General features: G+C 37.4%; 1 protein-coding gene and 1 long non-coding RNA gene across 2 annotated transcripts; one reads left to right on the forward strand and one right to left on the reverse strand.

The window, feature by feature from the left end:
• The first annotated feature begins 16,413 nt into the window (after positions 1–16,413).
• LOC121265949 lies at positions 16,414–27,983 on the forward strand. The gene is made up of 3 exons (XR_005940713.1): positions 16,414–16,426; positions 26,781–26,785; positions 27,813–27,983. It is a non-coding gene; the product is annotated as an uncharacterized LOC121265949 (long non-coding RNA).
• LOC121265948 (dual specificity phosphatase Cdc25) lies at positions 18,778–21,823 on the reverse strand. The gene is made up of 3 exons (XM_041169612.1): positions 21,674–21,823; positions 21,431–21,569; positions 18,778–19,191 (listed from the first exon to the last, which is right to left on the reverse strand). The coding sequence occupies exons 1-3, from the start codon at positions 21,754–21,756 to the stop codon at positions 19,021–19,023; spliced, it is 393 nt and encodes a 130-aa protein (XP_041025546.1). The 5' UTR covers positions 21,757–21,823; the 3' UTR covers positions 18,778–19,020.

The raw sequence follows: 27,983 nt of genomic DNA on the forward strand, positions 1-27,983 counted from the left end.
AAGGTAAGGATTTGATAAACATCTGCCCGCATCACGGTTCAGAATCTTGGAGGTTTATGAACTATTTTTATAGTGGTCTCACTCCATAATGCAAGTAGTTTGTTCAGATTATGTGCAACGGAGATTTCTTTAGCAAGGAACCTGATGAAGCATTACTATTTTTTGACTATCTTGCCGAGAGTGCACAACAATGGAACACTCAAACTGATCGAGTTTCATTGACAGCACAGCCACTGAGAGCTATTACTGGTGGGGTCAGATATGAACTTAAAGAGGACACTAACATTCATGCCCGAATAGCTACATTGACTAGAAGATTGGAGGTTATGGAGATGGAAAAAGTGAAGGCCGTGAAAGCAGTAGAGGCATGTTCTTTATGTGCTAATTTGAACTACAAGACCAAGGATTGCCCAATTATGCCAGTATTTCAGGAAAATGGGTTTGAGCAGATGCAATCAGTGAATTGGGTTAACATAGCACATAATCAGCCTTTTTCGAACACATACAATCCGAGGTGGAGGAATCACTCAAATTTCTCATGGAGGAATGATCAACCTGGCTAGTCTCAGCCACCTTTTTATTAGCCACTTCACCAAGTTGTTCCTCAGCACTAGTATTAGCCATATTAGACTTCTGAGAGCTATCCTTTTGTAGTGCCTCCAGGATTTTAGTCTCATGTAGCTGCGCAGAGTTCTCAGCCTCAACCATCTGCTCCACCGAAGAAGTCTTTTGACGACAGTATGACACAGATGGCTAATACACTTAAGCAATTCATGCAGATTCAGGCCACCATAAACAATCAGAACACTCAGGCCATAAATAAATTGCGAGACACCATTAATAAGATGGGCATGACATTGAGCACTCTAGAGAGAGGGAAATTTCTAGCATAGCCTTAGCCTAATCCTCAAGTATACTGACAACAACCACTGCAAGTGCATAATGTATTAGGGGAGGTTATTGAGGCAACAAAGGCCGTTATTACTTTGAGAAGTGGAAAGGAAGTTCTCCAACCTGAGATGACCATGGACAGATAGGTAGTTGCTCCTACACCTGAAGATGTCACAGATGAGCCAAGAAAGAACCCGAGGAAGTGAGACCAGAGTCAAGAAAGCCTGTGAGTGCAGAGGCCGAAACTAGTAGGGGGTACCGACATGTGGTTCCCTATCTTCAGAGATTGACAGCTGGCCAAAAGATTAATATTTCACTCTTGGATGCTATACAACAAGTTCTTTCGTATGGAAAATTTCTGAAGGACTTGTGCATGGTGAAGAAGTTGAATGTAAAAAATAAAGATTTCCTAATAGAGCAAGTCAGTGCATTGATATTGAGAGAGACTCCTCATAAGCTTAGAGATCTCGGCTCTCCCAACATTTTCATTATGATTGGTGAGTCACACATTGGGAGATGTGGCGCCCCCAGCTCCAGCTTGGGATTGGACGGTGACTGAGACACTGAGACATATAACAAAAGGCTACACACCCCTCATACGTAACAAATAAAATGCTATGCACCTAAGTACACTAGCAATATGCAATAATGATGTAGCGAAAAAATTATAAAAGTCGAATAACTAGGCAATGCTATAAGCAATTACAAAGCACATGGCACCATAAACTAATATCATAACCCAAAACATAAACATAGGCCTTAAAGGCAAAATATCCCAAAAGCATGAAACATAATTTTAAAGTTCCTAAAACACGGGATTCCCACAAAAGAAATGTGAATCCACAAAAGTTGGTCATAAACATTGATGTCCTCTCTCTCTCTCTCTCTCTCTTTTTTCCACAAAATATTTAAACTCTCGTACTCTTCATAACCATCATCCCATCGGGAGATAGACACCAAGAAACTCTAGAAAATGTGTTGTTCTCTTTCTCTTGGTCATTGTGGCTTCTAATCAAACCTATTACAACTTCTACAATTCTGGTTGGGGAATGGTAGTGAAAACTGCCATAATGAGATTTCAAGAAATCTCAGCAAGTAAACATACAACATACCACAGTTAATACAAGCAAACAAAAAGTATATCATGATATGCGTGCATTGACATGTACTTTACTTATGCCTTAACCAGAACTTAACTTATGCACTTGACCATTTGTAAAAGACTTATAATAGAGACTTAAACTTTTCAGAAAAACTTCTTAATTTTTTCTTATTCACGCGATCTTATTCAGAACTTGCCTTACCAGAATATATCACAAGATTTTCATCAAGTGATCCTTATCATATGAGCTCTTATACTTGTTTAGATGGTGGATACAACACGGCTCCCCTCCTTGCACCACGTGTTCCTCCTAGTCATCGTACTATTAACGATCTGTAGGCGGGAATCGCAGGCGGAACTCTACCACTATCCCTGCGTACCACCATCCCTACAGTTCGAGATACACAGAGAATCATAATAGCTCGACCTTACTTCATCGAATTACATGCCTTATGCACCTACTAGTATCAGGTGCTTCCTCGCTCCGGCATTCTTTGAAAAGAATCCATTCGAGGTTCGTCGACTATTCTTTGTCGACCTAAAGGTTACCACTCCATTCTTATACACTCCAGAGTGGATAGATGAGTTCCACCAAGATTCCCCCGACTTGGGGTCATGATAAAACTTTTAGACTTTTTATTTTTCTTTGAAAAACACTTTTTGAAAATAATTCTTTGAAACATTTCTTCCCCAAAATGCATGTGACATCAGACTTAAACATGCAAACTTATGCATGACATATGACATATGAGATGCCGTGCATAGAACAGCCAAGCATAACATCTTCATTTCATAGCATAATCACATAAACCATGATAGATAAAAAAACATGTACATAGAACCATAAAATCTTGCTAAGGCCGAAACTCATGGGCACAAAAACATGAAAAATCATCACATAAACATGTTCTAAACTTCAAGCAAATAACATAGAAATCATAGTTTAGTAAAACAAAGCATGAAATCGTAACATTTGACCAAGATCTGAATCATTCAAGACATGGTATGGCTGAAACATCATGTTACATTTTTCATCATTCATAAACATGTGAAAACCGAAATATCTACAAGAATTTGATGGCATATTCATCACAATTTCAAAGCATATAATTCCTTCCATGGATTGATATAAGATTATAGTAACATAATCAACAAACAATCAAGAAATAGCAACCAAGATAAACATGGTAATGAGAAGATTTATATAATCATATACAAGTGTTAACCAATAGTAGGTTGAGTGTATACTTACAAAAAAAATCCACGTATAGCAATATTAGCAAGCTGTGAATCCGAACATTCCTCATTAGAAAAACAACTAAAAACCTCACCTCATTGTTCTTGAGTGTATGTGCAGATTTCTAGAGCAAAACTTGTCTATATCTATTCGGCTTCTAGGGTTTTTGGGGTAAAAACTTCTTCAATTCATTCTTAAGGTAAAGCAAACCCTAAAATAACTAAAGACATGGGTAGTGGCCGAAAAACATGGAGGATAAACTCTTCCCTCCATTTGGCTTCTAAGGTTTCTTAAGAACCTTAAACCATCTTCAAGAAATCACAAGAAAAGTGGGTGTTCTTTCTTCCACATTGACCAAATGAGATTTGAATCTCATTTTTGGGTTAAGCAAGTGATATGTGTGTGAAGCTTAGAAGGAAAAACCGATTCTTACCTTGACTAGACTTAGTGTGCCGAAATCTCTTTTTGAGATAAGAAAATCTTCTTGTTTGGTTGAGGAGAAAGTATAAAAAAGTGAGAGATTCTTCAAGAAAATATGATAGAGTTGTATGGAGAGGGTAAGAGCATGAAAATTTCGAATCATGGAAAAAAAGAAGCCTTTGGGCGTGTGGTCTTCCTCCCCTTTTATAGAAAACTCCTCATTCCCTCATTGGTGATTGAAAACTAATGCATATAAGACAAGTGGCAAAGATTTCCTTCCTCTTTTCACTTTGGTCGAAACCACCTCTTGGAATTCCCAAGATGGATTGCATTGGGAAGGTGCAATTTTCTTTGGGGTTGGCGTGTAGGCTCCCTTCCCTTGGCCAAATTCTTCTTGTCTCCTCTTTATGCCTTTCCTTTCTTCAAACAATTGGGTGTTTCTTCTAAGGGTAACACGGTAAAATATCATGTGAGTCTTCTTTTTCCCAAGCAAGTAACCTTTGGCATGGATGACAAGTGGCAAAAGACACATGCCATGGTCTTGCCGTCCGCCTCCTCCTTCCTTTCCCAAGGTGATGCTTCATCTTCCAACTCTCATTCCCTAGGTGACCTTTCATGTTCTATTGGTCCAGTTTTTGTCTAGGTGACAAATGGCAAAGATACATAGTACTTGGAAGTGTGCTAACCAAAATTTCAAGGGCATTCTTGTCCTTTAGTCCAAAAGTCTATTCACATATCCTTCTAGAAGCTCCATGCATGCATGACACTTGGCATTATCTGACAAAGTTTCGAAATCCCATAAGGCTTCATTCGGTTTCCCATGCAAAATGCCTAGAAAAAGTCCCATTTCATTTCCCTAAGCTTCTCTTTCCAAGATAACTCCCTTGGAACTCGAATTGGGAAGACAAAGCGTCTAAACATGTGGAAATTTGAATTTGGCCGAAAATCCTTTGGTCTCCTCTAGGTTCCTTTTGTCCTTTGAATCATCTAGAAAGTTTCTTATACAATGACAAGTGGTAGCTTTTCCAAGATAGGCGTGTAAGCCAACCCTTGGCATTTCCTATACTTTTCTCTCTCTCCCTTAGCCCACATTCAAGACTAGGTTCAAAGCAAAATATTCTTGAGTCACATAACCCTAGCAAATAGAACTGGATCATGGGCCTAAACTTTTGGACCTAAATTCCCAATAAGGCTGAAATTCCCAAGTAACTAAAGCCACTCTTCTCTTGGGCTTAAGTCACTACATCAAGGCTTTTAAAACTCCTAAAATACCATGGCAACCTAGAACAATTCTAAGGGTCAAGCCTAGATGAAACTCAGGCCATCACTGGAGAGCTCTACTTGATTTGGGGAGCAGTGTGAACTTGCCGCCGTTCTCAGTATATGAGCAATTGGGAATGGGTGAGCTGGAAAAGACCTCCATCATGCTACAGTTGGCTAACAAATCAGTCAAGGTGTCGATGGGTGTTGTTGAAGATGTGCTGGTTCAGGCGGACAAATTTTACTATCCAATGATTTTGTAGTTCTTGATATGCAGCAGCTAGTTTCCACTATTTACCATTCGCCTGTCAACCTTGGATGCCCATTCCTTGCTACCTCCAAAACACTTTGTCAAATCGGTGTACTGAAGCTCACATTCGGGAATATGACATTGTGTTCAACACTTGCAAGATGCCTAGTGGATGCGACGATTCTGAGGTGCATACAGTTGATATGGTATATGATTTTGATGTTTCAGAGCTGTTATCGGAATTTGATTCCTAGAATGCATTTGAGGATGACTTTCCCGAGTAGTATGAGGCTTTTTTCTTGGCCAAGTTGAGGGCATATTTTCGGTTTTCATTTCTTCCCAGCTTACTTCAAAGCAGGAAGACAAATTATTAACAGTGCTGAGACAACATCGAGGAGTGATAGGCTGGACTATTGCTAACATCAAGGGTATTGACCCTTCAATCTGTACCCACAATATTTTTCTAGAAGGAGATGTGAGACCAGTTCATGATGGACAGTGGAGGTTGAATCCCACCATGAAGGAGGTAGTGAAGAAATAGGTGCTGAAATTGTTAGTTGTTGACATTATCTATCCTATCTCCGACAGCAAGTGGGTAAGTTCGACACAGGTAGTCCAAAAAAAAAATCTGGTTTGACTGTCATTGAAAATGATCATGGTGAATTGATCACAACTAGGAAGGCAACGGGCTGGAGAATGTGTTATTTACTACTGAAAGTTGAATTCAGTTAGTCGAAAAGATCATTTCCCATTACCTTTCCTAGATCAGATTTTAGAGAAAGTAGCTGGTAATGCTTTTTATTGTTTTCGATGGTTTTTCATGTTACTATCAAATTTCCGTAGCACTAAGTGCTAACATGCTTTTAAGACCCTGAAGGAACACTTAAGAGTTGCCCCTATTATGCAGTCTCCTCGGTGGGACTTGCTGTTTGAAATTATCACCGACGTTAGTGATTTCACTCTTGGTGCCATTCTTGGCCAAAGAGTGGACAACAGGCCTTCAGTCATTTATTATGTAAGTGTTACTTTGAATGATACACAGAAAAATTATACCACCATCGAGATGGAGTTGTTAGCTGTTGTGTTTACCTTAGATAAATTTCATACTTACATTATTGGGTTCCTTGTTGTCATTTCACTGACCATTCTGCTCTTAAGTATTTATTTGCAAAGAAGGATGACAAACCCAAGTTGATTCATTGGATTCTTTTGCTCCAAGAATTCAACATTACTATTCAGGATAAGAAGAGAGTAGAGAATGTGGTAGTTGATCACCTGTCATGATTGCAGCTACCTGATGTGTCTACATCCACTTATTCCTTGAATGATGATTTTTCTGATGAGCATCTTTTCGCAGTGTCGCGCACTCCATGGTTCGCAGACATTGTGAATTACCTTGTCATTGATTGGATTCCGGAGCATTGGACAGCTCATTACAAGTGTAAGTTTCTTGTAGATGTACGATTTTATTACTTTGACACTCCTTACATTTTTAAGTATTGTGCTAGTTGGTGCTTCGATGTATTCCTGATGAAGTTTACCTCTGTTTTCCACTCTTGCCATACTGGGGCTTGTGGAGGCCATTTTGAAGCTAAGAAAACTGTTGCCAAAATTCTACAAAGTGGACTCTACTGGCCCACCATTTATGGGGATGTGGAGTCTTTCTGCAAGTGAGCCTTGTCAAAAACTTGAAAAAATCACAGCACGTAACATGATGCTCCTTTTCCCTATCCTTACACTTGAGATATTTGATTATTGGGGGATTGACTTTATGGGACCATTCCCAAATTCATTTAGGAATTCCTACATTTTAGTTGTTGTGGATTATGTTTCAAAATGGGTAGAGGTCATACCTTGTTGAATAAATGATTATAAGGTTGTCATACGTTTCTTGAAAAAATTGTTTGCATGTTTTGGCATGCCCAAGGCAATCATTAGTGATGGGGGTTCGAATATTTGTAACAAACATTTTCAAAAACTTATGCAGAAATATGGAGTGACCCACAAGGTCTTTACTCCATATCACCCCCAGACTAATGGTCAAGCTGAATTGGCCAATAAAGAGATCAAGCTCATTCTTGAAAAAACAGTCCGTCCCACTTGGAAGGATCGGTTCGAAAAATTGCTTGATGCTCTTTGGGCTTATAGGATTGCATTCAAAACTAACATAGGGATGTCACCTTCTAGATTGGTTTTTGGTCGGGCTTGCATTTGCCCTTTGAGATTCATGATCGTGCTTTATGAACTATTAAGCAAATTAACTTTTCACTTGATGCTGCCAAAGATTTAAGAAAGTTTCAGATTTTGGAGCTTGATGAAGCAAGGAGGGAGGCCTATGACAATTCCAGCTTCACAAAGGAGCGACTGAAGGCCTTGTATGACAAGAAGATCCTTGACACACATCTTGTCCCTGATCAAAAATTACTGATCTACAATTCATGATTGCATCTTTTTCTTGGGAAGCTGAAATCCTAATGCAATGGACCTTATGTTGTAAAGGAAGTCCATTCTCATGGCGCAGTAGACATTGTCAATCCGAAGAAAGGGAATAGTTTCACTATCAATTGACAACGTCTCACGCCATTTATGACTCCCTTCGAGCCCAATGAAGAGATATTGTTTGTGCAAGATCCCACGATTTGTTTTATTTATTTATCTTTTCCCCTCTTATGGATTTCTTTAATTGCATTTTGATACTCATCAAAATAATGCTTCCAAGTATAAAAGCAGGTTTGGAGTGTAGTGGGAGTGTCCAAGGTCATTTCCACAGGAATGAATATATCAACATAATCCAGCAAAGTTCAAACAAATAAAACGAATTCAATCAAAGAGGAAGTAGAATATGGTGGTACAAATCTCCTTTGTGAAGTTGATTTGTTCTCAATTGCAGGGAGAGCAAAAGTGAGCCATGTGCACTAGATTTATACAGAATGTGGGATGATTTAATGGTTTGAAAAGTGAAGCAAGGGTTTGTAATTACTCTAAGGAAAACATTAATATAAAACTAGATCTATAGCCTTAATATTTGAAACAAGGTGAGTAAGAATACAAAACAACTTTTGAAAGCTTAGAAACTAAAACTGTATTTGTCAAAAAGCATAAATACTAGGGGTTCAGGGTTAGGGTTGCCTCTTCCACCAGGTTATAGTTGCTGGGCACATTTGCTTATGCTAACTCAATCAAGAAATTAACACTTTAAAACCAAACAAACATTATTACTCAAATTAAAAGCATCGAGAGAAATAAAACCCTCACTGTATTGTAATCCACTTTCATCTCAAGACTCAAAGGTTGATGGATCCTTGATTATTTCAAGGTTCTGTTGTGCCGTGAGTCTACAACAGGTCAAGAACAAAAGATCCTTCCAAATCGATAATAGATAAGGCATGAAAATAAAACAACAAGTATAAGCTAAATATAACAGCAACAAATAACAATCGAAAATGGTGAAAGAAAACCCTTTCCTCTGCAACCCTAGCTATAGAAATTAGCCCCGAATCACCATGTGATAGATGATTCAAAAACCCTAGCAAAAAGCAAGAAGAATACCAATGATTGTTCTGAAAATACAAAAACAGACTAAAGATTCTAAAATGAGGTCCTGAATCGCTCTCCATCTCTCGTGTGCCTTCTCTCCTTTTATCCCCCTTTCCATCATCTCCTTCCTTCTCTCTCTTCTAACCTTTTCTCTTTGATTCGCAATTCTGCCATCTAGAGGATGAGACCCTTCTCGATTTTTCTTGTTGTATTGAGAAGAAGCCGCAACATAGTCCTTATGTGGGTTAGCATTTGAGCTCGAGGCTAGGCCAAAAGACTGATGAGCTTTTGGGCTTAACTTACGGGACTGGGCCTTATGGGACTGGGCCTTACTGCCTGCAGGTAAAACAAAACCATTTAGCCCATTAGCTTGGTAAATAATGAATTTATTCCTCTAAACTTGTAAATCCAAAGGACAAGGCTTTTGTCTTAAAATCTAACTTTTAGGCTTCATTTGGAAACACAACTCATCTCAACTCATCATTACAACTTTTTCAAATCTCAACATAAAATATAATAAACAATTCAACTTTTTCAAATCTCAAAACAATAATAATAATAATAATAAATAATATTCTAATAATATTTTATCAACTCAACTCAACTCAACTCAACTCAACATCTAAACGCACTCTTAATCTCACTTTTGGAACTATTTAGTCTCAATTTACTTTCTTGTAGGCAAATATTTTAATCAAAATATCTAGACAATCACATTTTGTCTTTTATCTATATTCAATATTTTGCTTTGATTTTATATCACATGCTTGGTTGTCTATTTTGCTTACTTATTCACGTGCACTTTGTTTTCCTTAGTTCAATTCATTGAGGACCATGCCTCTCACTAGTTAGGGGATAGAGCATGTGTGCACAGGAGAACAAAATTTTGCATTACTGTGATGTACACTGATACACAAATAATTGACACACACTCTATTTCTAGCATTTTGTGAAATTTGAGCATTTTGGTGGAGTGGTTGAGTGGAATTATTTTTGTGAAGATTTATTTTCCAACCTAAGCATAACGCATGATTTCTGATGCATCATATTTTGTTGATGCGTGGCTTGAAACACCGGGATGCTATACTTACTGAGATGAGACTTGGTAAGATTTATATAGAATGAAGGGCAAGTTTTGAAGAACATTTTGCACATGTTTACACTTGTGGTGTTCCCCATTTACTATTCACTGATTTAACACAGGAGAAGTAAACTGCAGGACTATCGAGCCATTTAAAAAAAAAGAAACAGAATTTTGAAAAGAAAAAAAATAGGATGAAGGGGGCTTAAGGAGCTTTCCTAAGTAAAGGGTTAGACACAGTTACCCAAAACTTTGGGAGTTAAGTGTTCAACCTTTAAATAGAGTTGGCGTGAAAACTGCTAGTCCCTTTGGCTTTGAGGTAGTTAGAATCAACAATGATTAATCTTAAAGTTGAAAAATCCTAGGACAAATCATGGCTAGTAATTAGGAACACAAAACCAGTTTAGCTACACACACATTTGAGTTCTAAGACATTTGCCCCCCCATTCTATCTGTTGAGACAGTCTTGGTGGATATAACTCCTGGGGTTGAGTAGTCATGTGTCACCTTTTGTGAGAATTTAGAATTGTGTTTGATTGCTTCTGTTTGGATTTCAATCTTTATGCAATATTCATTTTAATTAATTTTCATTATTTTGCTTAGGGATTAGCAAAATGCTTGTTGGGGAGTAGTGTGATTAGCTGAATTATTGCATATTCTAGAACCAATATATTTCAATTATTTCATGACATTATTATTGCTTTTAGATGGAAAAATGGTTAAGAGGCGTAAATCCAAGTTGTGATTTAAATTGGTTGATAGCATGGTTTATGCTTAATTTTATAATTTGTGATTTCATTGGGTGGCATTTCTTCATATGCACAATACATCTTTGATATTTTATTCTTCCTTTTAATTTTTTCTGGTTTCTAATTTTCCATATAAGCCAAGACATGCACTGATGCTTAAAGAGACAAAAAAAAAAAAAAAAAAAAAAAAAAAAAAAACAAAAAAGAAGGCTCAGCACCTCTCCTCTCGAAAAAGCACATCATAAGACATTAAGCAGCAAAAAAATAAAAGACATGCACGTCGGGAGGAAAACAGATGCACGCTGGGTTGTTCTTCAGAAGCAACGCAAGGGAAAAGCACAAGCAGGGCCTCCAGCTTTGAAATGCTCCTCGAGGGGTCCAAACTGCCACTATCCAACCTTCCTCCACTACCTGTCGTCTCCATCTCCAGCCATCTTACTTGCTCTTTACATTCCCTAACTTTCTATTTAGTTTTAGTTTGAATTGTATGTTGTATTTTTTAGATTTTTGGCTCAGAACCATTCGATTTTGGGTATTCTATATCCTGCTTGTTTAACGTTGATGATAGTTATTTTCCTTGCTCCTTTCAGCTTCGATTTAATAGGTATTACAATTGTTTTAGATTGATTTTGAGATTTGAATACAAGCTAGAATCTTGATTTTAGGGCTTTTCAATTTGCAGCTCGTATTTTATCAATTATTTTCTAATCTAGCTTAGTTTTGTTAATCTCTTAGTTCCATTAGACAATAGATTGATTAAGGGTTAATTAGAGCTTAATTAATTTTAATTTTTTTAATTAAGATTGTTTAGCTTAATTGGTTTCTCAATTGTTTAATTTCAATTTGTTAGATTTAGTTGTTAATTTTGAGTCTTGCAATTAGTTTGGCAATTTTCAATTGTTACTAGGTGGGTAATTGAGATTTAATTTTTTTGTTTTGCCTCATTAGTTGGTTAATGTTAGATTAGTTAGCTTGCTTTATAATTTGGTGTTTAATTAGTTTCGGATTTAATGTTTAATGTGCTATTAATTAAATTAGTTTAGTAAGTTGATTCTTGGTTAATTAATTTCAGCGAGTTTATTTTAGTTATTAGTTTACTATTTTGCATCTTAGTCTTTTACTTTTCATTGCAACAATAAAAAATCTAAAAATATGAATCCAGTCCATGACCAGTGCCATTTTCATTCCCATTGCACTCTTTTATTCATTGCACATATGTCCACTTTTATTTTCTCTTTGTGAATATTTTCACCATTTTACACAAGTTTGATTTTAAGCAACTTCTTCAATGAGACAATCTAGGAATTTTATTCCTAATTATTACGCAACACCCTTTGCACTTGGGACAACTTTTGTGCTGCTCATTTTTTGAGTGGGACAAAAGACTCAACAAGGAGAAAATATCGATATTTTTTAGCAACAATACAAAAGAAGATTCAAAGCACATTATCACTCAAATAGTTGGTTGCAGATCCATATAGTCTTATGAGAAATACTTGGGACTCCTAACCTAAGTGGGTAGAACTTGATTCAGATCCTTTAATAGCTTGCTAGATAGAGTTAGATCAAGGCTAAGCAACTGGAAGACCAAACTTCTTTCACAAGATGGAAAGGATATTCTTCTGAAATCTGTGATACAGGTTATTCCAACTTATTGTTTGGGGATTTTCAAAATCCCAAGAGCCATTCCACAGGAGATTAATCTACTGATGCAAGGCTTTTGGTGGGGGCAGAAAGATAGAGAGAGAAAGATTCATTGGACCAATTGGCAACTTAGCCATGCTGGCCAAACAATGCTGGAGACTGGTTTAGGCTCCTCATTCTCTTGCTGCAAGAGTCTTATCCCTCAAATATTATCCAAAGGGAGACTTTCACCAAACACAATTAGGGAATAGACCTTCATCTCTATGGAGGAGCTTCCCAGTAGCAAAACCACTACTTGAAGAAGGATTAATTTAGAGAGTTGGTAATGGAAAATCTATCAAAATCTAGCTAGATAAATGGTTGCCCCAACCTTCCTCTTATAAGGTCCGGATTTTGTGGAAGAGGAAGACTCACCTTGGGTTCCTGTGTGGGTTACCTTGTCGGGATTGCCGCCAAATTATTTCCAAGAATCAATGTTGAGTAGTATTGGTAATGGATTTGGTAGGTATTTGAAGAGAGATAATGCTACGGCGTGTGTGACTTGTCCAGAGGCAGCTTGTATTTGAGTTGAGATAGATGTTTCAAAGCCACTTCGTAAATCATTTTGGTTGGGGCCTCTGGGATTGGTTTCTTGCCATTATCAAGAGGTAATTTTTGAATCAATTCGATTGTTTTGTGCGTGTTGTAGCAAGCAGGGGCATTTGGAGATTAATTGTTTAAGGAGATTAATTGTTTAAGGAAGGAATGGAAATCAAAGGATAAAAAAGAAAGAAAATTGATATGAAGGATGAAGGTAAAAAAGATCAAAGGGGAAAAATATGGAAGGTTGTGGGGAATCGGGTGGACAATCTTCAAATCCTAGTTGCTGAGAAGGTTGTTGGAAAGTCTTCAAAGTCCAGGAGAGAGTTTATTTTTGAGTCCATCCGAAATCAGAGAGCATTGAATATCGAGGTTTTTAAGGAAACGTTGTATGTTTCACAGTTGGGAGTGGCGTTTAACTCCTGTCCTATTGCTGTGGAAAAAAAAGGCTGAATTGGAGCTGAATGACAGTGGAGTTATTGAGCAGATGAATGCTGGTTCTTCTATACTGAGAGATGTATTTGATGAGGAACATGCTGGAATTCTAGGCCATGATCCAAGGCAAAAGGTGAACTGGTGTGATATTGTAAAGGAGGAGGTTGATGTTGAATCTTCGAAATTTTCCAAAAAATCTAAACCTAGAAGCTCCTTGCGTCTAGTTAATGAGGTTTTGGAATTTGAGTTGGGTTTGGCTGATTTGGGAGGTTTGAGTACAGAAGAGTTGGAAGAGGAGGGAGTGAGGAGTCGGGCTGTTACTGATGGGGAAGCAGAGGATGATCTTAATGAATTAGCTGCTAAGTGCTTTGACTCTGATCCTGATATGCATGTCCCATTGAAAAAAGTCAAGGGGATAAGGAAAGAAAAATCAATAATGGTTTTGGAAAGCCGTACTCGTTCCAAAAATTCCTTTAAATTTTTTATGAATATTCTTGCTTGGAATATTAGGGGGATTGTTTTGTCAAAAAGGACTTCGACATATTTTGAATAAAAGTAGGCCTTCTGTGGTGGCTCTTTTAGAACCTTTTGTACATTCTACTAAATGTAGTAGATGGGCAAGATGGATGAATTTGTCGTTTCATTTTAATAAGGCGGATTGTGGAGGAAAAATCTGAATTTTTTGGACCGTGGATTTTGATTTTGATTTGATCTCAATCTCAGATCAAGCTATTAGTGGTTGGTTTGTCCATGGAGGATATTGAGTACTTGCAATTTTTGTTTATGGTAGTTGTTTTCGAGCTAAGCACATGGACTATGGGATTTTCTGAAAAGTCAGCAACCTTGTGGTCGTCCCTGGATCATTGGGGGGACTTTAACATTATTCGAAATCATAGTGTGAAGGTGGGAGGTCTTTTAAAAGCTTCTCGGGCTAAATCAGAGTTTAATGAATGTATTCATGATTTTGCTTTGCTGGATTTGCCTTTTGAGGGAAATCTTTTATTTTGGTGTAATGGAAGGTTAGGTGGAAGAAGAATATGTGCTCGGTTGGATAGGGTGCTCATTAATATTCAATTCTTAAATTGTTTTGGGGATATTCATGTTAAGTATTTGCCTTGAACTTCTTCAGATCATGCTCCGATGATGGTTCAGTTGCTTAAAGACCAAGAGATGATTATTCAGCCTTTTTGTTTTCTTCGCATGTGGGGTTCACATGATGATTTCATTCCTCTTGTTCAAGAGGTGTGGAATGCTAGGGTGAATGGTTGTGTGATGGTGCAGATAACATGAAAGTTGAAATTATTAAAAGGGGCTTTGAAAAAATGGAACAAAGATGTTTTTGGCTGTGCACATATTTGGGAGTTTCGTTATTTGCAGAATGTTTGATTCTCCCTTGGCAAAAGATTAGATGTCAGGGTGGAAAAGCAAAGTGCTTTCTATTGAAGGAAAAATTGTGTTGATTAAGCATGTTTTGAATAGTATGCCTATTCACATGCTCTCTGTTTTAAACTTGCCAAAAGGTGTGTTATCAAAACTTGAGAAATTATTTTCTAATTTCTTTTGGAGTTCGTCAATGGAAAAAAAAAAAGGAAATGGATAGCGTGGAAAAAAAAATATTTGTCGGTTGAGGAGGGGGCTTGGAATAAAAAATCCTTTTGATGTTCAAGAGTCATTGATAATGAAATTTGCTTGGAAATTGATTAAAGGGGGTTCCATGTGGTCAAGATTTTTTACTACTAAATACATTGGTAATTCTCGTTTGTATTCAGTGATGCATTTAAGAATTGGTTCCAAATTTTGGAAGGGTGTAATGGCTTTAATGCCAAAAGTGATATGTAATTTGAAGTGGCTTATTCGGAAAGGAAAATGAAATTTTTGGATGGATAAATTAGTTAGGAACTGAACCTTTGATGGATTCAATTCTTGTAGTAGGAGATTTAAATTTGAAAGTTGCAGATGTTTTTGATGCTACAGGGCCGAATTTGCAAGAATTGCAGCACTTGATTCCAGATGAGATGATTTGAAATATTATTGAGTCTAGAGTTTAGCTTCGGCAAGGACATGATATTTGTGCATGGAAGCATGGGGTTGACGGCAAATTCACCACAAAATCAACTTGGGAATTAATTCAACAAAGAGGTGAAATATGTCATTGGAAAAAATGGTTATGGCAAAATGGGACACCAAAGAAGATGTCCTTTTTCTTATGGCGAGCTAAGAGAAGGGCTATTCTGGTGGATGACATTATTTGGAACATAGGCATTCCAATGGTATCGAGATGGGAATGTTGTGTTAAACATCAAGTGGAGACCTTGCATCATATTTTATGTGAGAGAGAAGGAGCTCAAAAGGTATGGTCTTTCTTTGCAAAATCTTGTAACATTAATGTTTCACATATTTGGAATTGGGAGGGCATGTTGAATATTTGGTGGCAAAGGGCGTCTTTGAGTTCGCAGGTGGGTTGGCTTAAAGTGTTCCTTCCTATTGTTATTTCTTGGAAACTTTGGAAAGCTAGATGTGCGGCTAGAATGGAAGGTTTTAAATTTAAACCTGAGAATGTGATTTAGGAGGTAAAAGTGGGGCTGAGGAATATTTCTAGTAATATGAAGATGTTTTGGCACATGGGTGGAAATGATAAGGTGATTCTGGAAAGTTTGTCTTGTCCCATTTTACCTATTGTTAAAAAAAAACCTTTGTTAATTTTGTGAAGGAAGCCGTTGAGAGGGAGACTAAAGTTAAATGTGGATGGAGGATGTTGTGGTAATAGGAGGGGGAATTATTTGGGATTTAAATGGAGATATGATTGCTGGGTTCTCCCATTCTTATGGTCATGCCACTAACACTATTGCTGAATGTAAAGCTGTTTTGGATGGTCGTCGATTATGTAAACAACTGAGGTTGCGGGATATTTTGATTGAATCAGATTCTTTACTTATAATTCAATGGTTGGCGTCGGGTGTGTATAAATATTGGTTTCTTTGGGACTATTGGGAAGATATCAAAATATTAGCATCTGAAATGAATGTTCGGTTTAGGCACATATTCAGAGAAGCAAATATGGTAGCAAATTTATTGGCAAAACAGGGGACAAGAGGCTTGGTTTCAAACTTTTCTGGTTTGGAATCCATTCAAGGTTGCATTCGAGGACTTATTTGCATAGACAAGCTTGGTATTCCTTATGTTAGAACTTAATTTCATGTATTTATTTTATGGTGTTATTTTGGTTGGACATATTTATTTTGTTAAGAGATGTGAAGTGGTTCTTTGTAAAGGTTTGGTTAATGGGGGTTTTTATTTACGGAACCTGAGTTCTAGAATAGTATTAATTATTTGGATTATTTGTAAGTTCTCAGGTGACTTGATTTGTTTACTACAATATTCTTCCGCCATAAGTAAGGGTTATTAATAATTTTGGGCCGGGGTCACTCTTGGACATGTGACATTTGTCTTTTCAAAAAAAGAAAAAGGTCCAAAGCAAGGTCAACTTACTTCATGCAGAGGTAGGGGTGATAAATAGTCCGGTCGGACCAAACGGATCAACTGTTTCGGTCCGGACCGGACCGGACCGAGATTTGGTCCGGTCGGTCTCGGTCCAGACTTTAGAGGACTAAAAAGGTTCGGTCCGGTCCACGGTCCACGATTTTTTCAGACCGGACCGGACCGAATGAAAGATAAAAAAATAAAAAATATTTTATATATATTTTTTATATAATAATTGTACAATTAACAATATAAAATTTTAAATATGTTATTAATACTTGTTAATATTCTATAAATTAACAATATTTTATATATATCTTCATCTAACCTATCACTATTAACAATATAAAATTTTAAATATGTTATTAACACTTGTTAATATTCTATGAATTAACTAATATATAATATCAATTAGTTAATTATATAGTAATTATATAAATTAATAATATAATTTTCATCTAATTTATTATCATTGACCATATAAAATATTTTTTTATTGAGTTTGTTACTTAATCCACATTAATTAGTCACTTAATTTAATTTAGTATTTTAAATAAATTTTTTTATTAATTATTTAAAAAAATAAAAAAAATTAGGTCCCTTTGGATTTTCGGTCCATCGCCGGACCGGACCATTTGCACCCCTATGCAGAGGAGAGGGTAGCTGCGCTTATAGACCATGACACTAAACAATAGAATATGGCCCTTGTTAGCTCTATACCTTTTTCACAGAAAAAAGCTAATCTGATTAGCGAAATCCCAATAAGTCAATGTGGCAGTGCAGATAAATTGATATGGAGAGGTACAACCAATGGTATATTTTCAGTTAGAAGTGCGTACCACTTACAAAGGAAAATCTGAGATTACCTCAGAGGGCAAACATCAAGAAACATAAACCAAGAAGAGAATTAGAGTTAGCTCTGAAAACTCTCTTTTAAGAAAAAAATCTATTCATCATCTCTTTTTTTATCATTTTCTTATCATTTTATGACATCATTTCATGATGAATGATGAGAATATGATGAGAATTGAAATAATGAGTAATATTACTCCTCATTCCTAATTTGCCGGATGCAAAATGTCTATTTTTTGTTTGAATTGTTTTGTCATTCATGGAGGCTGGGCCCGTCCTGTGTGTCTATTTCATTTTAGTGTGGTGGTGTTGTTTCTTTCCGTACCATATAGAGAAAAATCGGTAGAAAGAAAAGGGGTGGACGTAGATATTTTTTATAATATTTTGAGACAAAGAGGTGTTATTTTAGTGAAAGTTTGGACTGACTATTTGTATCTAGTTGATTTGAGTTATACGATAATCAATTAGACTATTATATTTTGAAGAAAACAAGTTAAGAGAAGGTCTGTTGCACCAGATCATTTGAAACTTTACAAACTACAAAGAACTTGAATTTCCTTAAAGAGTGTTAGATGTGGCTAAGTCCAAACTTGTTTCAGTTAAATGCTAATTTTATTGTAATTTTTTCTATATTATTGTGTATTTCAGTAGCATCTATCAGCTTTTGTAAACTCAAATACGAAACTTATTTTTCTTAAAAAAACCGTTGTTCAAAATCTTTACTTCCATTTTTCAAAACCCAAAAAATAATACATCTAAAAAAATTTCATTTATATAACCAAACATGACCTTGGTTTCTTTTTATTTTTTCTTCTAAAAGTGGCTGACATGGTAGGTGCAAACGGACTAGCCTCAACCTTGTCTTCAGATCTAACACTCTTCAGTCAAATAGCCAAGACAAGCATTTCCGAACCAGAGCATCCAAGACCCTTTTTCATTCTACAACGTCCATGTGCATTAGGTATTTATTTGCTAGTAGACATTGTGGCCCGAGGTTAGCTAATTGTCACGTGTGAGAGGCTGATATTTGAATCTCCTAGAGTTCGGCTTAAATGAGAAAAAGAGAAACATACAAAATACAGGATATTTTAGTCATTTCACTCATCAACATAATTTGAAATAATCAAGATATTCCATATTGTACATTAAATTGATTGCTATCCAAGAAATGGAGAGTATCCTGTTCTCCATTTAAAAGGTATCCAAACATGCAAATTCCTCCTTTATCATCCTGGAAAGAGAAGAATAATTACACTGTAGTTAACACCAAACAGTTTTTCTTCCAATAATAGAATTTGTGGGCTTCTCCCCGTAATACCTCTCTCACTAAGTAGAAAAAGGATAAAACGTACTGAGTAGAAACTGGAACATAATCAAATTACATATTCTATATTACGAACTGAATATATTGTTTGGACATGGATCCTGTAAACTGATTGTAAGTAGATGGCCCCAACATCATACCATCGTTCTTTCCCGTCCAGGAGTTCTTTCCATTGATGACTATGCACTCTCGTCCTTACAGGGGATATCTGTGCAGCGACAAACAGGTCGACCAGAAGCTTCCCAACCATTGAAACCACGTTCCAGGACCCAAATATTCTTTATTCCTGAATCTTCCTTCATCTCCTCAAGATAATTGACAATCTTTCGTGCACAAGTTGGTCCACGAACCTAGAGAACGATAACAATGGGGTAGATATTTCAGGAAAACCCCCAAGCTAGTTAGGTGTTTTTTTGTATACTTCCTGTATATCAGGATTACACCCAATTTAATTATTAATAAAATTTATCTTATAGAAAAAATTTTGCAAAAGAGTTTCGGTAAGAACAGAATTTATGAATGAAGTTCGGTATAATAATGCCAAGAAAAGAAATCACAACAATTGTTGTAAAGAAGGTTTGTTATTAAATGATGTGCAGATGTAGAATATTGGACATCACAATATCTGTGTGTGTATTTATATATATTGATAAGTTTGGGTGTCACATAATCGAGTGGGAAGAATCTTGAAGACTACCGAAAAATTTTCTCCGAGGATGCATTCAAGAGAGCAGTTACCAATCCACATATGTATATCATATATCGTCCAAGGTACCTACATTCGGCAGCATCAAATTCTTGGACAAGATCTCACTGATCTCTCATATCAGCCATGTAGGGTCATTTGAGTACAGAGGAAAGTGAGCAAATTGATATTTGATGAATAATTTCTCATATCATATTTTCCTTTAAGGTTCTAGGGCTCATAAGTTTCTAAAATAATGAAATGTGCAAAAGTTGAAGAAAAAGTCATTTTCAACAGTGATCTCAAAGAAAAGGGATACTCAATAGTATATGAATGTATAAAACATTCAAATAAGCAGCCTCTTCATATGTATTTACATAGCACCCTGACTTCTAAATAGTTCTTTCATAATAGATCATCTTGCCCACCTCCACTTGCTTTGTAACTTTTATCTCATTAATGCATATATCAAGCTTCACTCAACTACAAGATGCATACCTTTTATTAAAAGAGAAGGATAATTCTGAATGTGAGTATCTGTCCAAAAACTTCCTATTAGTGACCTCCAAATGTTCCTAGGATGCCCTTTCTTCCAACTCTACGGATAGACAACTTGATTAAAAATGCCTGTAACATGGAGGCTAACAACTTCATCAAAGCCAATAGTACCATAGGAACCTAATGATGGAAGTAGAAGAAGTCGTAGACCCTCACACAACATAAATATTTTATTCTATAAGGCTAGGGTCCCAAGAGCACGAAGTCTTTGGCTGGTGAAGAGATATGCTACAGGACAAGAATAGCAGTGCAACTATTTGAGGTGGTGCAATTACTTGAGTTGCAATAGGATTTGTTTTTTAGCTTTCCGGCTTTATCTTTTCTCTACTCTGTTTTAAACTAAGCTTCATTTTGCTATTATGATTATAATTGTTTGCTTATTGAAGGAACGATGAATAATAAAGTACCATTCATTGAGGAATTTTTTTACAGACACCATGTGGTCTCTCCAACTCGAAAGAAGTGTTTTGCTAGTGATTTGCCCTTGTTTTTTTCAACAATGCTCAATCGTGGTATACATACTTCCCAAGCATCCATCACTTTTACTTCATAAGTGATTATATACCTAATCATTTATGAAATTCCAACTTTAGCGCACCATCGGAAACCTTCAAGGAAAATATGATAGTCCATCCCAATTAAGTCAAGACAAGTTTAAGTGTTACTCAAACTATTCACTAACCAACTTGAATTTCCCAAACGTTCTGCCTGAAAAACAGATTAGTGGATAAAGACAGCATATACACTCACGTCCCCTTCCAGACTGAATCCAAAATGACATGATATTGTCTTGGACATTCATGTCCAACTGAGCTGGATGAATTCCTAAACAGGATACGTAAGATGTTAATAGCCATATAAAACTAGATGACTGGAAATAATTATAATCATCTGCACTACTTCATTCCGAAATTTGCGATCAACCAGTATTATAGTAGGACCAGAGATTTGGTGAAAAAATTCAGTTATTACCTGCAAAAACATAAGAGTTTTTGGCACATCCCAATGCCATATTGAAAGATCCAGAATAACCGTATGGAGCACCAGACGGAAAAGGAAGTAAACGCAATTCAGATCTTAGACTGCATTTTACTTAGATTTTTTTCTGTGACTGGATGAGAAAAATAATGAAAGATCTAATTGATTAGTGGTATTAACACTAATATCTTCCCCGCAGCTAAGAAATTACAGGTTATACTGAATTTTCGAAGCCAATTTGTTTCAGACTGCATAGAACACCTTCCCACCCCCACAAAACCTCTATATACTACACGAGATACCCAATAGGGAAAAATCACAAAATTCAAAGATAAGGTCGTAACAGGATTTGAAAGCTGCAACAAAACCTGGCTGAGAGCGCAGTGGAAAACAAGGGTATCTTTCCCCTTCACCTCTTGAATAAGGTTGGATATCTTTTCAGAAAAAGTGTCACTCGCGTAGTGCAGAGACCCAGCAATATGGCCGTCGTAATTTCTCTCGTCATCCCTAGAAACCCATCAAAATTAGCTCAATTTACGTTTCCGTAGCAAATTCCGGCCCCAAGATATAAATCAAAATCAGAAAGAAGGAGTGTGTGATGGTGAATAAACCTGACATCGATGATGGCTATATTAGGGCGGCGTTGGAGAGAGAGTAGCTGAGAGCCAGTCACGTAGGAGATACTCCGAGCCATTTCTACCCCTGTGCTCTTCCTTTCTTTTCCTTCACCGTTTTGTCCGAAAACAGAATCGCTTGTCAATTGGATTAAGTAAGATAAATGTAATTATATAAAATAAAAAAAAATTAAAGTGTTTCTGTGTATTTAATATTTACTATTCATCTTTGTGATATTTTTTATTTTTTATTATTATTTTTTTAATTTCTCACATTTCACTTTTAATTATAAAACACGAAAAAATTACACATTTTTTTAATTAGTTCTTCCTTTTTCCTAATTCTTTTAAATTTCTCACATTTCGCTTTTATTTATAAAACATGAAAAAGCTACACATTTTTAATTATTTCTTTTTTTTTTTATCTTTCTTTAAATTTCTCGCATTTTACTTTTATTTATAAAACATGAAAATTTTAAAATATTATTAGAATACTTTATTTTAATAAAATGAAAATTATTCATAATAAAATTTTTGCAAAACATGATAAAAGGATAAAAAAGTTCACAAAAAATACGATGAATTCAGTTTTTAATTTTTTACTAGGATATTAATATCATTTTGGAGATAAAGAGATATTATAACCACATTAATATATGGAAAATATGAGATTCTTATAAATTTAATGGTAATTAAAAAATATATAAAATAAATAAAGAAAAAATATTTAAATGATATAAAAATGATAAATAAGTTGATGTATAGTATTTTGTAAAAATCGTTAGCTAGAATTAAAAAAAAATGTTTTTTTAGATAAAAGTTTGAAAAATGATTTCTATAAGTCCCAAATAGACAAGTATTGCGCAAGTCTTTGTAAAAAAGGGATCCCACCTTGAAAAAGTATAAAAAAACTATACTTTTTTAATAAGACCCATTTTTTTATAAATGACTTGCGCGAGACTTGTTTATTCGGGATTTGTACCTAGCGTAGATAAGCTACTAAGAGTGTGTTAATAAGGGGTGTTCAGGCATGTTTTGTAGCCACCTCCTGCGACCGCCTACACACGACACCTGCAAGGGAAAAAGGAGAGTGGCCGGTGTTGGGTAGCCTCTGATGCCCTAGTCAGTTGCCGTATGAGCTTATTATTTCTAGTTAGAGTAGAATCATCTTACCGTCAAAAGGGTCTTCACTCGTTCCCTTTGTAATAACCCATTTCCCTAGGTTTCCGTACGCCCGTGTTCCCCGAGGTGACTACCTGTCGGTTGCTCATCCTTTCCCAGGTAGTTTTTACACGTGCTCCCAATCGTCTCATTAAATGCGAGGGGTCCCCTTTCTCGTTAATGAGGGTCTTCCTCATCGATGAGGAGAATGGATCGGTTGCCCCTCAACTTTGGTCCCCCAGGGGTTTCTCGGCCCGTTATCTAGGTCTCAATTTCTCCTTTTTAGTTATCCCGCCAATTCCCGCCGTGCGAGCGGTGTGAATTGTGTTTTCCCTCCTTTTTTATTTTTGCCTCACATGCACTCATTAGTCAATTACCATCTCATGACCAGGACAGTGTGTGCCCTGTCTCTCGCGTCGCGTGGCCGCAAATGCTTTCTCCTATATTTGTCGGGATTAGGTCACGTTTTTCCCATCTTTCAGGTATTTTCTTACTCCCTCCAGTTTATGCCCATAACTCTCCTAGATCCACCGGTCAGGGCAAATGCCCCCCAAATCTTCTTCTTGTTTCTCAGGTAGAGTGCTGCACCTCGAAGCTCCCCTTAGTGACTAGACGATGTACCCTGCTAGGCTTCGCAATACTTTAAGGGGTACCACTGGTCAGCGTCCACTTCTTGGGCCAACATTGATTCTGTGCGCAGCTAGTACATGATATCAAAGTACATTGACTTAGAGAGATCGGGACCTCGACAAAGGGCCATGGACTTAGAGGGATTTGCCACGAAGGTTGCTCTCTACCCATGATGTTCGCCAATTGGTTGCGACTCCCCTTCTATTGTCTGGTATGAGACGTCCTGGACTTCGTTGTGTTGGCTCCGACGTAGCTCCACCCCAATGCCTGAAGGAACTTAATGTCTTGTTGTGTGGTGTGGCATTGGATGTTGTGTGGATGAGGACTATCCCGATCCAACTGCGAGGGAGTTTTTCTATACTTATTAGATTAAGTGTCGGGAGGGCAACGTGTGCAGGTTCAGATCTGGCATTGGGTCTAAAGTCGTTCACTTGGAACCCTAGTTTGACTGTGTCAAAGATTGGTAAGAGAAGTTCTTCTTTATGTCTAGGCAAGGTTGGGAGTTCCTCCCTGGGAGACGATTCGCTAGGACTTTCCTGTCAAGGCTGTTTGGGGGTAGTCCCAAACGATCGAGATTTCTCGAAAGTCTATCCGCCCATGAGCTGGCACGTGTCAAGCTAGTTCAAGCATGGGTTGAGGCGCACTAGTAGGATGTGTGAAGCGAAGCTTTGCTGACCCGCACAAACATTGAGGTTTTCGTGGTGATGTCAGACAAGTCTGGAGCTTCGGGCTGTGACTTTCTGAGGGGACCTCCCCATCCTCTGAGGGAGAAAAGGCCTTGCAGCCTGCGAGCAGGGGAATCGAGCAAAAGGAGTCGTACTCCGTCTGCCCGATCTTCTACAGGTCTCGGGCACATTGCAGATGGGTGGGAGCCTTTTCCTGTTCGGGGAGTGCTTCAAGCCTGTCTAGGCCTTCATAGATAATCTCTCCCAAGTCACCTACTACCTCGTTGCAGCAGGAAGAGAGAGCGGGTGTGGTTGGACTTCATGGCTCGCCTTCGCTTGATTACGTTCAAGCCCTTATGGAGCAAGCAGAGGTAGACTACCTTGCCACCACGGGTGTTGGGCGGCCCGCTTCATGCGTGCAAGCCTGGAGGGTTGGACGACAAGGACTAAGAGCTCGACTTGACTTTCTTCGCAACTTTTTTGGATCCAACCTCATTGGCCCTGACCATTGTGGGTGATGGTTTCTCCTGGCTCCACGGGGGGTTTGGGGAGGGTGGTCACCTTTCTTGTGCCCCTCTATCCATCATTTTCAGGGGGGACACATTGTCTTTCCGCTCTATCGTTAAGAACCTGGTGTGTGGTGAGTTAGGGACCATATAGGACATGGGGGAGGCTTCCTTGATTCCTCCTTTTGGAGTTGTCTTAGGCGGGGAATCCATCCATGGGGACGTGATGGTCCTCGCCTAATGCCACTGGCGTGACGAGGCTAGGGGTTGCTGGATGACAAATCCTTGACAGCGAACCCTGGGGGACGCCCAATTGAGGCAACAACCACATTAACCACTATGGGCTCTTCGATCTCGGAGGAGGAGGACGCCCGGGGGGGTGTCATGGCCCTGTCGGGTTACCTTTTCCCAACCCTGCCGAGCTACAGAGCCCCATTGGCACAACCTTCCGTGGCGGGAGACGGAGCTGCACGATAGGGCCAAGGAGCAGCTCGAGTTCTAGTGTCTCACGAGTGGAGGCCATGAAGGACACGACATGTCGGCTCAGAGGGATCTTGTCTCCGGTACTTTCCTTTTGGTTTATGCCCTTGCCACTTTTGGTTCTCATGGTTTCTTTGCATGGATGTTTTAGGGGATTGACCAGTTGGCGACCTAGATCGTAGATGGGTAGGCCGTGAGAGAGAGAGAGAGTTGCAGGAGTTTGCAGCCTAGGCTCATGAAAGAGCACTTAGGGCCTGGGCCGAGCAAGATGGTGTAGTGGAGTCCCTCGCGGGCGTCCGCATGAAGTTGCATTCAGAGGAAGGGGAATGTGCCCACCTCTAGGAGTGTGAAACCCCCAACCTCTACTTGGGATGGAACAGAGACTTGGAGTGTCGGGACATGCAACATAAAGTTTACATACCCCCCCCCCCCGGGTTTACGGTATTTAATATGCAATACATCATAGTATGCAACTAGCAATATGTAATAATCGCAACAAAAATAAGAGTGATAAAAATAATTGAAGCCATAATGAACTAAACATCCCAATGATTTATAAACCATAAATATGTACTTTCTCACTTAAGAGATCTACTTGAGTTCAACATAATGTGAGAGATAGAATCTCCATAAAATAGAATCTACATAATCAGATTTAACTCTCGCATCTGCTGTATAGTATATAGAGCCATTGCTACAAAAGTTAACATCAAGTCCATTTGCATCTTCGGATTAGGTTCCTCCTCAACCATCTGAAGCCAACGGTTCATCTTGTTTGTCGAATGATGGTCCTGACATAACTTCTATCATTCCAAGAGGGAATAGAAGTGGGTTCATAAGGGTGAGATTACTTAAAATCTCAGTAAGTTAAACAATCAACTTGCATAGAGATAAGATATGCATGATTAATGATAAACATGAGATGCATGCAATGATATGCAGAAAAAAATTCCTATTTATCTCCCATCCAGGTTCCTTAATATTTATAGAAAAACTTTTATGCACTTTATCTTTCAGAGATCATTTTTCATTTTCTCTTTTAAAAAACATGACATTTCAAAAGAGAACATTTCATACCTCATTGCTTTCAAAAACCATAACTTTTCATCATTATTAAAGCCATCATTAACATAACATAATGTATGGTATCATCACAGCTCGTTATGCACTGTGAGTACCTGCCGATGACCGTAGTACAACTTATGTTGACACTACGTCTTTGTCTGCAGACAAGGGCGGAACTAGGAATTGGTGTTTGGGGGGCGATTGATAAAGTGTGTGGTATTTGTGAGTATAAGTCTTATGTGTTTTTTACACGTGAGTCCGTGACTATATTATAAACAATAATCATACGTCATAAAATTGTATACAAAAAATACATGTCCATAAATCATCTTATAAGATAATTTTTCTTAGGATTTGCATAGTTTGCTAGAGACCATTACAAAAAGAAAAGAAAAAAAATTAAGATTTCCCCTTCAAATTAAACTCGACGACGATCTTTCATGAACTAAAATTCATCTATCATCATCTCTAAAGTGAAATTGTTGGCAATTTCTTTCTCAATATAAACTAACAAATGATCTGCAAGAAACTCATCTTCCATTCGAGTACGCAATCTAGTTTTTATAAGTTTCATTGCAGAAAATGCTTGCTCAGTAGTAGCAGTAGAAACTGGAAGAGTTAGTACTAAACGAATTAACCTGTTGATCAAATAATAAATCTTTGACTTTTCTGAAATTGCCAGTCCTCTGCATAGCTCAGATAATGTAGACATATCTTGAAAATCTAGATGCGTCAACACATCAAGCTCATAATGCTGCAATTGAATTCTCAAAAGGAATCTTTCTTGCTCAGTAAAATCTTGTGGATAAAACTTCTCAACCAATTTGCATATATCATCAATTTTAAATGATTTATATGCACCTTTAGGATTTAAAGCAGCACTAAGAATGAGAAGTTCCATTGCATGGTCGTTAAATCTATTGTTCAATTCTTGCAACTGGAAGTCTATTGTAGCAGTAAATATATCAATCCTAAAATGATGCTCCATTGTTGTCAATGACTTGTCAACTTGACGACGAGATTTGCCTCGAGCTCTAGTATATTGGCCATTCATATCAGGAATATCAATTTGATATTTTTCACAAAATGATTTAACATCAGTAAGCAAAGACTCCCACCCATCATCTCTCAGCTTTTGAATGAGTACTTTTGTAGTTGAAACTAGGCTCATGGCATTCACAATATCTTGAGAATTTTGTTGCAAAGATTGGCAAAGTGCATTAGTGATTCCCATGATTTTTTTCATCATATGTAATATAAGAATAAATTCAAAAGATGTTAATACCATGTAAGCCGCTTCAGCATCACCACGTTGAGAATAATTTGATCCCTCATTTGGGATAGTATTGATAACTGAGCAAGTAGCACTGAACATCCTCATCAAGCTACAAACTGATTGAAAATGAGATCCCCATCTAGTATCTCCAACTCGTTGTAGCGTACCAATTTGATTTGCCCCTTTTATAGTCTCAATCTCATTGGAAGCGATCAAACTTTCAATTTTAGCAGCTTGAACAGATTGTAATTCATCATTATGCTTAGAAGAACCAACAACAATATTGATAATGGATGTCAAATGGACAAAGAACTGATGAACATGTTTGGCTTCTCAAGAGGCTGCAACTAAAGCTAATTGTAGTTTATGAGCCCAATAATGCACATAATATGCATAGGGACAATCATTAAGAAATAAAGCTTGTAATCCATTCCATTCACCACGCATATTACTTCCTCCATCATATCTCTGACCTCGAATATTCTCAATTTGAATGTCGTAACGAGAAAGAAGAACACATATCT

This window comes from Juglans microcarpa x Juglans regia, chromosome 5D (assembly GCF_004785595.1).
Source record: "Juglans microcarpa x Juglans regia isolate MS1-56 chromosome 5D, Jm3101_v1.0, whole genome shotgun sequence".
NCBI classification, from domain to species: Eukaryota; Viridiplantae; Streptophyta; class Magnoliopsida; order Fagales; family Juglandaceae; genus Juglans; species Juglans microcarpa x Juglans regia.